At 32.6% G+C, this 13,272-nt stretch overlaps 1 protein-coding gene across 1 annotated transcript in view; it reads left to right on the forward strand.

Annotated features, from left to right (window-relative positions):
* Positions 1-13,272, forward strand: part of COL24A1 (collagen type XXIV alpha 1 chain) — a 373,554-nt gene that overhangs the window by 324,210 nt on the left and 36,072 nt on the right. Inside the window, exons 50-54 of the mRNA XM_065907005.1 lie at positions 6,061-6,168; positions 7,809-7,916; positions 8,012-8,065; positions 8,631-8,693; positions 11,615-11,668. Coding sequence (XP_065763077.1) covers positions 6,061-6,168; positions 7,809-7,916; positions 8,012-8,065; positions 8,631-8,693; positions 11,615-11,668 — 387 coding nt within the window. The remainder of the gene's footprint in view (positions 1-6,060; positions 6,169-7,808; positions 7,917-8,011; positions 8,066-8,630; positions 8,694-11,614; positions 11,669-13,272) is intronic.

Raw genomic sequence — 13,272 nt, forward strand, 5'->3', positions numbered from 1 at the left:
CCTATCCTCTGATATGTACGGATAGCCCCATTTTCGTTACCAGATCTTTACATTTAGTTCCAGGATGACGGCATATTTATATTTAAGCTACTCCTTCCTTTCCTCGCAGAGAAGTCAAAGTGAAAAGCAACTTCATTTTCTTTTCATAACTGACATCAGATTAGATAAAACAACACAACCATATTGCCATTACAGATACATAAGAGACTCCCCACAGATGTAGCTCTTGTGGTGGTGGTTGATTCTGTCATTACTGATCCAAGTACTTGCTTCCTTGGAGATGCAAGTCTTAAGCAGCCATCAGCTTCAGTCCTGTCAAAATTGACACTTTGAAGAGTCAAAACCCTTCTCAGCAGGGAGGCTAGCTTCTATCTCAGGATAATGGAGGTTTCTGGCCATGAGACATCATGTACTTTTACCATTTTATTAACATTTCTAAGACTTGGGTAAAATGTTGATTGGTCTCAGCATCTGTGAACAAATTAATGGTAATTTTGATTTTATCTGCTTTTTAAAATTTGCTCAGAGTGACTTATCCTTTGCTGATTGGTTTTAGACAAATCATTTAGAAGATACTGGAAAGAATTCATAGGGATTAGCATCTGTTTCTCTTGAACACAAAATCACTCATCCATCTGTGTATTCATAATAAGAAATGTTTGTTCTCTACTTGTATGAAACATTGCTTGGAACTCTGTACAGAACACTCTGCTACTTTCCTCAGATTTTTCTCTAAGAAACCAATGTGAACAGTAAATGATTTGGAACACATTTTTTGTGCTGTGTGAAATATCTGATAGTACTGCAAGTAAAATTAAGTTCCTAGTGTACAGTTAACCCTGCGGACTAGGCATATGGCCTTTATTATCCTCACTAAAAATACTTATTGACTTCTGGAATGTTTGGCAGTCTCTGACTGTCCATTGTTCATGTGTCATCCAAAAGATAGATTTATTTTTCTGTTTGAGAATAAACTTTTTTTTTTCAATACCTAAATTATAAATAAAATGAGGTGAAGTGGTACTATTTTAGAACTGTAGAATGTTGTGGTGTCCTAAAATCATCTAGGGTGATCTTTCACGTGTTACGTGTTCTCTCCATCTGGAATCCACTACTTCTCTAATACATCCACACATAGGATACACTCAGTCTTGAAAGACAACCCACTATTAAAAAAAAAAATTATACTGATCCTTATTTTACAACTTTTCAGCTAGTTTAATTCTGAAGCTACTTTGTTGGTCTGCTGTAGTTGTTTTCTTTCTTTCTTTCATCTTTTGTTTATGACTTTGTAAAATCAGCTTTCTTTTCAGGCCATTGGTTTCTTTGGGTTTTTTAACCTCATTTTACTGGGAGGAGCATTATTCACCCAAACTTTGTTTTTAAAACTGGATTTTCCTGTAGTCATATTCTCATCAGAATCCTGGCAATTGGTATAAGACTTAGGTCTTTCCTAAACATTTCTGAAATTCTGTATCCTAGAATTTCAAATGACTATGAATAGGTTTGCTTTCATTTGTAATGATGAGCTCTTCAATGGCATTATCTCCTGTTTCCATGGTTCTTATCATTCCTATGGAAAGTACACTACCAGATAACCTACCCCAGAGGTATGGAACCAAAAGGCTCACAGACCAAATTGAATCAATGTAAAACACATTGTAAGAAGAAAAGGGAGGGATCTCCATGGAGGTACAGTGGTTAAAATTCTGTGCTCCCAATTCCCAATGCAGGGGGACATGGGTTAGATCCCTGATCCAGAACCAAGATCCCACATGCCTCAGCCAAAAGGCAAAAAAAAAAAAAAAAAATCAAAGGGAAAGAGCTAGCATTTGACGAACTTAGGATAAGGTGCAAGCAACCTTGAAGAACCACACCACGTGAATCCTAAATCCACAAAGTGGATCTCTCTCCCTCCCCACCTTCCACCCTCATTCCCCTTCCCTCTATCAAGATTTTACCCTCATAAAGGTTCCTTACAAATATTGAACCACCAATATAGATAAGTGGTGAGAGAGAAAATGGTTGATGTAGATAGGGACAAAGAAAGATGTGAAGGTCAAGCTAAGGAATGTGAGTCTATATCCTTAAGCACCAAGCATAGTATATGACACCTAGTGATGTAAAATACAATTTTATTCTTATTTTAGTGTTTTATGATCATAAGGAAAATCTACTTTGAAAAGGTAATTTTTTAAGTATATTGTACTATTTTTTGCCATTAGTAAGAGGATAAAAAGATACATGATGATTTGGAGGAGATTTTTTTTTTTAAAGGAAAAATGCTTTAGCATTAAATTCAAAATTAGCTTTACCTTTTAAATCCTATTCTGCCAGCCAGGCTCTCCACAGAAATGACTCTAGCCTATCTTGAGCCAGTCATCTCTCCCACCACTTTTATAACTTTTAGGGAAATATCTTTATCTTATATTCCAGTTAATATAATATATTATATTAATTATTTAATATATATTATATTAAATAATATAATATAGGAATATTATATAATATATAATAATATATATATATATTATATATATATATATATAATATATAATTATATAATATAATATATATTATATATATATATATAAATATATATATATAATATATAATATATAATAATATATATATTATATATATATAATATAATATATTATAATTATAATATATAATATATAATTATAATAATATTATAATATATTATAATATAATATATATTATATATATATATAATATAATATATAATATATAATAAATATATAATATAATATAATATAGGAATATTATATAATATATAATAATATATATATATTATTATATATATATATTATATATATATAATATATAATATATAATTATATAATATATATAATTATTAATATATAATATATATAATAATAATTAATAATATTAATAATATTAATTAATAATATTAATAAATAATATAGGAATATATTATAATATATTCCTACCTTCTCAGTATTTCCTTTTCTGATTAGTGCCAGAAGTAACTTCCCCTCTTCAGAACCTCTCTAGTATTTACTTTATATCTCTTTTCTCATGTTTTTTTTTAAATTTCTGCCTTTATTAGAACTATTTATATATTACAGTCTTTCTCACTTAATTTTAGGCTTCCTAAAAATAAAATCCACATCTTGTTTATGTTTTTCACAGGCTTCCCATGGTACCTTCCTTATACATAGATGATATTTAGCAAATGTTGTTCAATGCATAGAACAACTACTGTGCAACCCAATTTAGTATCCCAGGAATCAACTCAGAAAGTAATAATCTTCTAAAATAGGGGTCAGAAAAATTTTTCTGTAAATATTAATAACTGTTTTTGAGTTTGCAAGGCAAAAAGCAAAATCAAGAGTATTGCTTAAGAACTTATGTAACAAGAAAGAAAATAAATTTTTATGGATTTAAAATATTGATTTAGTATAATTTTTGTGATACAAGTCTACTAATGAGAAAAATGGAATTCTTTTGCATGGGAGATAACATTTAGCTTATTACAGTTTCTTGTCGTTAATATTTCATTTGTTAATGCTGACATAATGATATTTTGCATGTCTTACATATTTCATCTTTGAACATTTTTTTCACATAGATATGTACTGCCAAATATTGCAGTTCATGAGCATATGATTTTAATCTAGCATATTCATTGCTTGGAAAGAATTTATAAAATTCTGCTAAGTTCTTCTCTTGATAGTTGCCTTTTAGGCATGTCATTATGTTGTACATTAGTTATTTCCAGTTGAAGTTTCGGTTGAAACTCCTCATATAGTTAAATTCATTTTGAAATAGAGAAATTTCTTGCATCTAGATCTGAAAAATGCTACTAAAAGTGTTTGAGCTCAGAATATCTACCCACCAAAAATTTTTGTGGAAATGGAGATCTTGTTTTAATTTTTCAGAGGAAGTGTATAAAGCTGTTTGAACTACTTGTGATTCAAATAGTTGTCTTCAAGATGAGTTTATCACACCATGTTTCACACGTGAGCATTATTTTGCCTTGCAGTTTTGGGTTGAATTCACAGATAAATATTGAATAAATCTTCAGCAAAATTTAATTTCTAAAACCACATATCATTAGTAATAGAGGTTGAGGGCAGTTCTAATACAAAAAAAAACTTGAGCCTTAATCTCAGAAAACCCAGTAAAGCTTTATTCCTGCAAAGCCATCAAACTGCTGCATGCTAGAGTGAAGAAATTCACTTTCTATTTTGACAAAAAAAATTCACAGAACCACTGAAAGTTAAATTTACAAGAGTCAATGGAGTTCACTCGTGACAGTACTGGCTCAATAACATTGTAGATTCAAGTATTTCCTCAGAGTACCTGGTGGTGAATAAAATACAATGAATAATCATGGCTCTAAATATCTTAACTTATTCACAAGTTTTGTTAATTTGTCTAGTTCATCTTTTTCTGATCTGTTGCTGTCAATCATCACATTGTAGCAGATTCCACATCAGGCTGTACTGATTTAGTTTTTTAACTTACTTGAAGTTACTCTTACCTATAATTACTCCACCAACTATTCATAGGGGTTAACTTTGCAGACACTTCAAACTCAGCATTGATTCCTCAAATAAATAGTAGTATTACTAATATCTATCGATTGATCAAGAGGCAAGGAAAACCACTTGGAAATATTTGCCTTGATTTTTAATTGACTATTGATAGTACTCCAATGTCCTTGACATTTCAAGCAACTGTTCTTGCCAAAAGGCTAACAAACAAGTTTATTTTTGCTGCATGATTTAATTGTCTATCAATAAGCGACTTTCATTGTTGGACTAGCAAATGAACCACTTATAAACTTCACTTTAGTTGCAATTCCATTTCAAATTTTTGAGAAGAATTTTTTATTGTGATGAGATACTCCATTTTAGTTTTCCTAATTTTTCTGTTACATTTCTGTGAAGTGGGAATATTGTGTCAAGTGCTTGGTATAATAGTGTTGATGTATATAGTATTTTTTTAAGCACAGCTCTAGTGTCATCACATAATAAACACAAAACTTTGACATCTAGCTTGATCACAAAATAATCCACATTCCACTGTGCCTTAAAAATACAACATTCAAAGTCGACTTTTTTCTTCTTTTTTTGTTTTGATACAGTGGATATGCAATGATAATAAAATCTCACAGCAAGTCAATATATGTTCTGCTCAAAGCACTTGTCAATTCATAATTGCATCATAGGAATTTGCAGTGCAACAATCAGAGGTGGGAAGTAATCCGTGCCGTTGAGCCTCTGCTACAACTACTGAACTCTACCATTTTAGCACAAAACAGTCACAGACCATATATAAATGAATGAGCTTTGTTTATAGATATGGAAACTATAATTTCATATAATTTCTATGTCTTGAAATGTTATTCTTCCTTTGATTTTTTAAACATATGAAAATGTAATAACTATCCTTCACTCACAAGCTCTACAAAAATCCTTGTTTTAGGATTTGGCTTTGAGGAAATATTGTTTACTTACTTAACTTTATTTGTAATTAAGCTATTTGAAGCAAATTTTCTAGAATCATGTGATTGAAAGAGAATATTATTTTTTTAGTGAAATGTTAATATAATGTTATATGAGTTTCAAGTGTACAATATAGTGATTTGGTATTTGTATATATTGAGAAATAATGACCACAATAAGAAGAATATCCTTCTTAAGGATACATTAATCGGTTATTAGAGTTGTCATGCACACCAGAGTGTAATACGAAAGGTTAGAATACAACAAACCTGCTTCATATCTAAGCTCTTTAGTCAGGAGACACTGGTTGACTTTGTACTGCCTGGGTATTTTTATTTTAAAAACCCAAGACCATTATATTAACTATAATTAGAGATTTCAGGTAAGCCAAAACATCATTTAAGCATTTTGTTTATCTGTGAAAGCAGCCCAGGGTAACTCCCAAACTTGGGCAGGGTATCAGTGGCAGCCTTTCAGCACACCAATCCTTCCCTCACTTATTGAGCCTCTGGATGGATATCCTAAGAACTACCCCAGTCCTCATTTCTTATCTGTTTTTTAGGGCATCAGAGGCAGCCCAGGAAGAACAGGACTGACTGGGTCTCTAGGTCCTCAAGGAGCAAAGGGTTCGTCAGGCCCACCAGGAAGCCCGGGAGTTCAAGGCCCGAAGGTACTTGCATGCTTGTTCAGATGGATAAGCAGTATTGACCATCTCTCCTGGCCCTGAGTTTATTGACTAGATCACAGGATGGTAAGATTGACAGCTTGTAATTAAATTTGGCCAATAATAAAAAACACATGAGGAAAAACGGAGATTGCATGGCCTTGACATAGCCATCTCCCATGATAGCTACAGAGCATGTAATTTGCTGGAACAACTTATTAACCCAGGATTAGTGATGCTTTATAAAAATGTTCTTTGACTCATTTTGTCTCTGCTTCCTTTTCTGTCATCTACCTTCTCCTCCAAAACAGAAAAATCTTATTTACTTCCAGTTACATATTTTCTCAGGTACACTTCCTGTTCCACTAAGTCTGAACCTAACCAACTAATTAACAAATATGATAAGCACACAGATTATTTCTTAAAGTCAAAGTGATAGTAATTGTCCTGCATTAATCTTCATTGCAAGGAGTGTTGTCACATGTTAATAGGCTTTCCATACAAAACCTCTCTTAGAAATATCTCAATGTATTGTAGATTTGACCCAGACAACCAAGAGATTAGAGCAATATCTAATGCAGTTTCATAAAAGACCAGGATTAAGACATTGGCACCTTCATCATTATTATTTCTTAATTTGATTTTCAAGATTTCACTTCTGAAGAATTTTGAGGTATTCTGAAAAAGATGACTCAGCAACTCTTTATTTACAATTTGAGCCTGTTAATGTTTATACCATGAATATCCCTTTCCACTAAAAAAAGACAGCTGAGCAAATGCTAAAATTGGGAAAAGAAATAAGATCACTACCTCTTTTGTGTGAATCTGGGAAAAAGAAAAAAAAAGATCCAATTTGTCAAGTCCCAAAGCTATATCTTTATCTCAAGACAGTGAAGGATAATTTGCTAATCTGAAAGCTTTAGTCAGAGTTTACCAAGCATCATTTTTCATTACCTTATCTACAAATTGAACATGATTTCTAAGTTTTAGAAATTGTAAACGCTATTACAACTCTTATTTCAAAAACAAAATAAAAATATATTTTAAAATACTTGACTTTTAAAAACAAAATAACAATAATTATATCTTTAAGAGGAACTTTTATGGGATAAAGAGGCTTGGTATTAAAGGAATCTTGAGAAACAGATAATGGAAATTTCTTAATGATGGAACTGAAAAAAATAATCATGGCAAAAGCAGGGTTCACGTTTCAAGAGAGTCTGCTCTGTTTGTGGTATCAGCTGAATCATCTCTGTATGGTAAAGAAAACACAGCAAAATAATTTCCATTCAAATAAAACACAAGCTCCATCACATACAAACACCCCCACACATACCACACCCTCTCTGTAGCCCCACTATCCTGCTCCCACACTTGCAGGCCCCCTCTCTCCTCCTCTTTCCATAGTCATGACCACAATCTCTGGAATTCTCTTTCCCCTACTGCCACATTTCTTGTTCATTGTAATCAAATATTATGTATGTGGAGAATATTGGTGGGGAGAATGATCATGCAGATTTTGACTTCCCCAGTGCCTTGTACTATGCTTGAGAATGGGCCAGAATTTAGGTTTCATTTTAAAATAACATGTTTATAGGTTCTAAAGTCAAGATTACCTTTCTTTTTTTTTTTTTTTTTGTCCATAGGGTGAACAAGGGCTGCCTGGTCAACCTGGAATTCCAGGTAAAAGAGGTTACCAAGGGGCACAAGGTGATCAAGGACCATGTGGAGAGTCTGGCATGAAAGGGCAACCTGTAGGTGCCAACTCAGAAATTCACTGAGCTTTTATTATTCTGCATACCAGGCCACCACCATACAATAATGATAATCATTTCTGTTCACATTACAGGGAGAACATGGTATTCAAGGTTTGACGGGTTTCCAAGGATTCCCAGGCCCCAAAGTATGCTTACATATTTTCAACTGGTCTCTAGTTATCTAGAAAAAAAAAAGGTGTTGAAATACCAATATTTAATCTCTGACTTGAGCTTCTGTTTTCTTTTTTAATCGGCAAAATTTCAGTTGGTATGGAATTATATAATTGAGTTTTGAATGTTAATTTTAAAACTTATGTAACTATATATTTTCCTAGCAGTTTTATTGAATAATTTGCTTCTGTATCTTCTGTTTTTCCAAACATTTTACTATGAAAAATTTCAAACATACCATAAAGTTGAGAGAATGAGTTAACATGCATATACCTATTACCTATATTCTACAATAACATTTTACTCACTTTATTATGTACCCATCCAACCAGCTATTCCTATCTCCCTCTATCTCAGTCCGGTTTTGATGTATTTCAAAGACAGTTGTAGGCCTCAGTACAATTCCTCCAAAATACTTCAGCTTGTACATCATTAACTATCATGTTCCATTTTTTAAGGGCCAGTTATTAATAGATTGGTACAAGGTTATTTCAAGTGTAAAATGTTCATATTTTGACTTTTTTTAAATCATGCTTCTAGGGTCCCGAGGGAGATGCTGGCATTGTTGGAATATCAGGTCCTAAAGGCCCTGTTGGACAGAGGGTAAGTATGAAGTCATTCTGCCTTCCCATTTATTGTATTTCTTTGCTCATTGCAGGAATTAGGGTTATAAATTCTACAAATAATATACTTCAAATTAATAACTTAATAAAATTACTTTTAAAATAGAAATTCATTAGAGCACATGCAGAGAGGTTCTCAACCTCTGTTAGCTCATATATTAGTTTGAACAAAAGACCCTGCAGACCACCCATGCTTCTTGGTTCTTTAAAAAAAAAAGGGGGGGGGGTATTAATATGACTACTGGATAATGTGTTTATTAACTTACACCAGGAACAGAAACATAAAGTGGTTTCATTATAAGCATTAATGTGACCAGGAACCAGAGACCACCCTCATGTACCACCTGGAGGAGACTTGTCTACAACCTGAGTTCCTCAGACCACACTTTGAAAAATGTTTCCCAATCGCTGTGCTCAGGGGTGGCTATCCCTAGAGAGTGATGAGGAATTAATTAAAGAGTTGGAAAGATCAGGGCTCAGAAGAACTCCAATTAGCTGTTTAGTGCCTGAAATTATAAAGAAAATAAATATTAATAGCATAGATAAATCACCAGCAGTTATTGGTTATTTTTGTTTCCTTGCTTTCTTAGCTTTGTTTTTATTAACCACACTCTCCTAATTGATGAGATGATCTATAAACTATAGAGAAGAAAAAGGTTAAAAAAAAAAAAAGCATTGGTTTGAATGTAGTAGTAGCTCCTCTATGACTAATGCAGGCAGCTTCTTTACGTCTGAGCCACCAGGGAAGCCCCTCTATGACTAATAGCAGCTGCTAAAGCAAGGGTGGAGAGAGGAGAGAGAGGAATGTGAGCAGTTCAGACATAAGAGGATTGAATCTTGAAGAACTTAACAACTGAAAACCACTGTCTTGTGCAAATATTAAATGAAAAGTCAATTTTTAGAAACCCTACACCCCTCCCCTAACTGTTGCAATAAATTGTTTTCCATAATACAAAAAGCAGTGTTGTCATGGGAAATGTTTATTTATAGAGCCCTTTCAACACTTCTCCAGGTGCAAATAAGTTCTCAGGTAATTAAATCTTTTCTTGATATTGTCAAAGAGAAGTTGGCTGCTTGTCTAGCCTCTGTCCTAAGCAGAGTCATACTAGGTGCTGTGTCTCTGTAAGCTGGGATCTAAGCCTATACGGCTTTGTAGCTCCAGAAATTTTATCAGCTCTACAATAATAAAGTTTTGGTAACTAGCTCACAAATAAAATTATAATTGTAAATGTTCCTTTATTAAGTCATTATAGAGACAAGTGAAAAGTCTTGCTAGATTAATATTTAGCAAAAAACTATTATGTACAAAATACTGGTGTTCAGTTTTTGTCCCTATATCATTTATTCCTTATAAAAGTCCCATGAGAGAAGCTATTATCTCTATTTTTCTGATAAGGAAACTAAATCTCCACAAGGGAATCTGCTGAATGTCATATATGGCTAGTATGTAAAGGAGTCATTATTTGAATCCACGTCTGATTGACTGAATAATATATTAGAGGTTGCTTGCTTGCTAGTTGCATGATTGAAAAGTAGAATGAATATTAAGTGACCTAGTGCCTAGTGCTTGCTCAATAACCAATATTTGGTGGTTAAATAAATTAATGTAGGATATCTAGATTAATTCTTATCCATTTCAAAGTTATGTTTAGGTAGTTAATACCATAGCACCTCATCTTTTGAACACATTTAGATAAAAATAAACAGTATTTTGCTCTTTGCTCTTTGGGTCTGTCTACTCTTTCTAGAGTTTATGTATACCTCTGAATTTTTAAAAAATAAATCATTGTTTCAGATAGATCATGGTCAAATTTATTAGATTAAAGCTTTACTGATTTTTTTTTCCAGTAATAAGCCAGTATAGAGGATATATTTGATTAGGTTAAGAAATCAAGCCTCTTGATTGTAAATCTTTGAGATTTGTGTACCATGTTATAAAATTATCACTTAAAGTAGATCTTCATGTTTAATGTGATTTCATTACATTTACTTTTTAGAGTATTGGATAATTTCTCTCCTTCTAAGCCAACTTAATGTTAAAGTTTATCAGTACACTGCATAGCATTATAATTACCTCCATTGATAGTATTTTCTGTGCCTTGGCAGGAGATGGACAAAGAGAAAGCCTGTTAGATATTCACATTTATATATTCCAGGTCAAGTGGAGCTAGAGACACTGAAATTTGCAGCCAGTAGGAGTGGGAATAGGGGTTGAGGGAAAATAGCTAAAGTAATTATTTTGTATTTATTAAGAAATGACAGGCTCCATCTTTGGGGGGAGTTGACTAGACATACAGCTTATTCAGTTATCTTTATAATCCAGTAGCAGCTTACACTTTGAAACTTGTTTTCACATTGAATTCATACAATGGCCCTGTGAATTAGGCATTCTTATTTCTGATGAAGGAATCAGAAGTTTAATTGGTCATAAGGATGCCCTCTGGTCCTTTCCCATAATTTCTATCAACTACATGCTGCATGCCACTCAGACAGTTGCTCCTTCAACATCTGTAAATAAATTTATTTAAAATTATATACATGACCCTCTGTAGTCTTCTTTTAAAGCAATTGTATTTGTTATGCAATGGCATACATATAAAATGGCATCATTGAAACTATCACCAAATAAAAATTGCAATACTGATTTCCCAGCTTGTTAGAAATTATAGGTTAATTCTCCTCCATGGAAAATTATAATAATATGCAAAATTTATTCAGATCAAAATTACTATGATTTCTGCTAACACCATAAGATTTTGTAATAAAAACTGGAATTATATGGACATGGACTATTTTGCTATTGTGCAAGACATTTTCTAGAATTTTTCTGAATTATACTGGCAATGAAACTGACTTGCTTTCTTTTCTTTTCTTTCTTTTTTTTTTTTTTTATCTCAACAGGGAAACACTGGCCCCTTTGGCAAAGAAGGTATAATAGGTCCAACAGGTAGAACTGTAAGTTCGTTGCAATACAAGTCTTTTTTTTTTTTCATTTTCTTTTCTTTTTTAATTTAATCCTATTCTAGAGTAATCCACAAGGAATCACTCTGGGTATTTGAGAAGCAAGGGCAAAAATGTACATTTTCATCTAAAAGTTATTCCTAAGAATTAAGAGATCAAATGTAATGAAGAAGATACATATAGTGAGGTAGGCACTTAAAACTGGAATTGAGAAAGGAAAATAGAACTGGTCGGGGGGGGAGGGGTTGAGCATCATAATCAGGAAAGCAATAAAAAGAATCTATTTTCTGAAAGAGAGAGAGTAAGAAAAGATAGACAGACAGGCAAGATTTGAGTCTTTAAAAGTACTCACTCTTCTAAAAGAAAGAAATAGATGGTGGAAATAGCAGAAAACCCAGAAAAGCACAAGATTAAGGTCAGTTTCCAGAAAGGAGTAGCTAACAGTGATCTTTAAGAGGATAAATTGCAGTAGATGATGGAGTACAGCTTGCACTGAGGAAGGAAGTAAATAAAAATATGTAATAATAACTTTTCTCAAATTCTTAAGAAGACTTTGGAGCATGTATGGTTATTTGCATTCATGACAGGAGTAAACATGAATTTATGAAGGTTCACTTCATTATTTAAGATGATACAGGCAGTGAATAACATAGATAATATTTCCTATTTCAAGAGCAGTGCTCTTTCTACTCCATTCAAGCAATGTCTGGAGAGGAAGTTGAGACAGGTAATGTATGCCAGTGCCTTAGGGAATCTTGCTATGAAATAAAATAGGAAAATAAAACAGTGAATGGTGAGGTAGTCATGGGAGGGTTTTACAATACTAAATAGTGTAAACACACAAGAGGAAAATTGAGACTTGGAAAGGAAAGATTCATTCTCTGCAAGGAATCAGTATTTTGAATCATTTGAAAGTGTGATATATAGAGAGACCAGAGTTTAAAAATACAAACAGAATCCTTCAAATATTAAGTGTCAGTATTCTCATTGATAAATTTAAAGAATTCACCACCAAAGTTATTGGCTTTTTGATTTTTAAAAAAACAAAATGTGTAACTCACTATTTCTCTAGATTTGCAGCATTTACCACTCAGAGCTATATAGTCTAAGTGGGAGGTTGTAAGTGGGAGAAGTCTCATATTTCAGTGGGTGGTTCTTCTGCAAGCTAAGGAACACATACTGTTCTGATTATGGAATGATTGTTCTCTTTCATCAAAAATGTGAAGTATTAATTGGTCAAGGAAAATATGATAAAGAAGTGGCTCAATTAAAATATCTTACTGTGTTTTGTTTATAGATAGTTCTTAAAGGCCCTTATAATGTTCAGCATGCACATCAAATTTTTTCCATCTTCTATTTTTTTCTATTCTCAGAAGAAACTTCTAAGGAAAGTTCACTATGAAAGAATAAGCATTTGAGAATGGTCAAAACACACTGTGGAAAAAAATAGTGGTGGGGGATGGAGGACTTGCTCTTCCAAATAAGAAAACATTATTTCAAAGTCTTTGTAAATGAAACTATGTGGTAGTACAAACAATAGATCATTGTAGCAGTTTAGAGCCTGGAATTAGATCTCAGACTACATGGGAATTTAATTA

Source organism: Muntiacus reevesi, chromosome 1 (genome assembly GCF_963930625.1).
Source record: "Muntiacus reevesi chromosome 1, mMunRee1.1, whole genome shotgun sequence".
Lineage (NCBI taxonomy): Eukaryota > Metazoa > Chordata > Mammalia > Artiodactyla > Cervidae > Muntiacus > Muntiacus reevesi.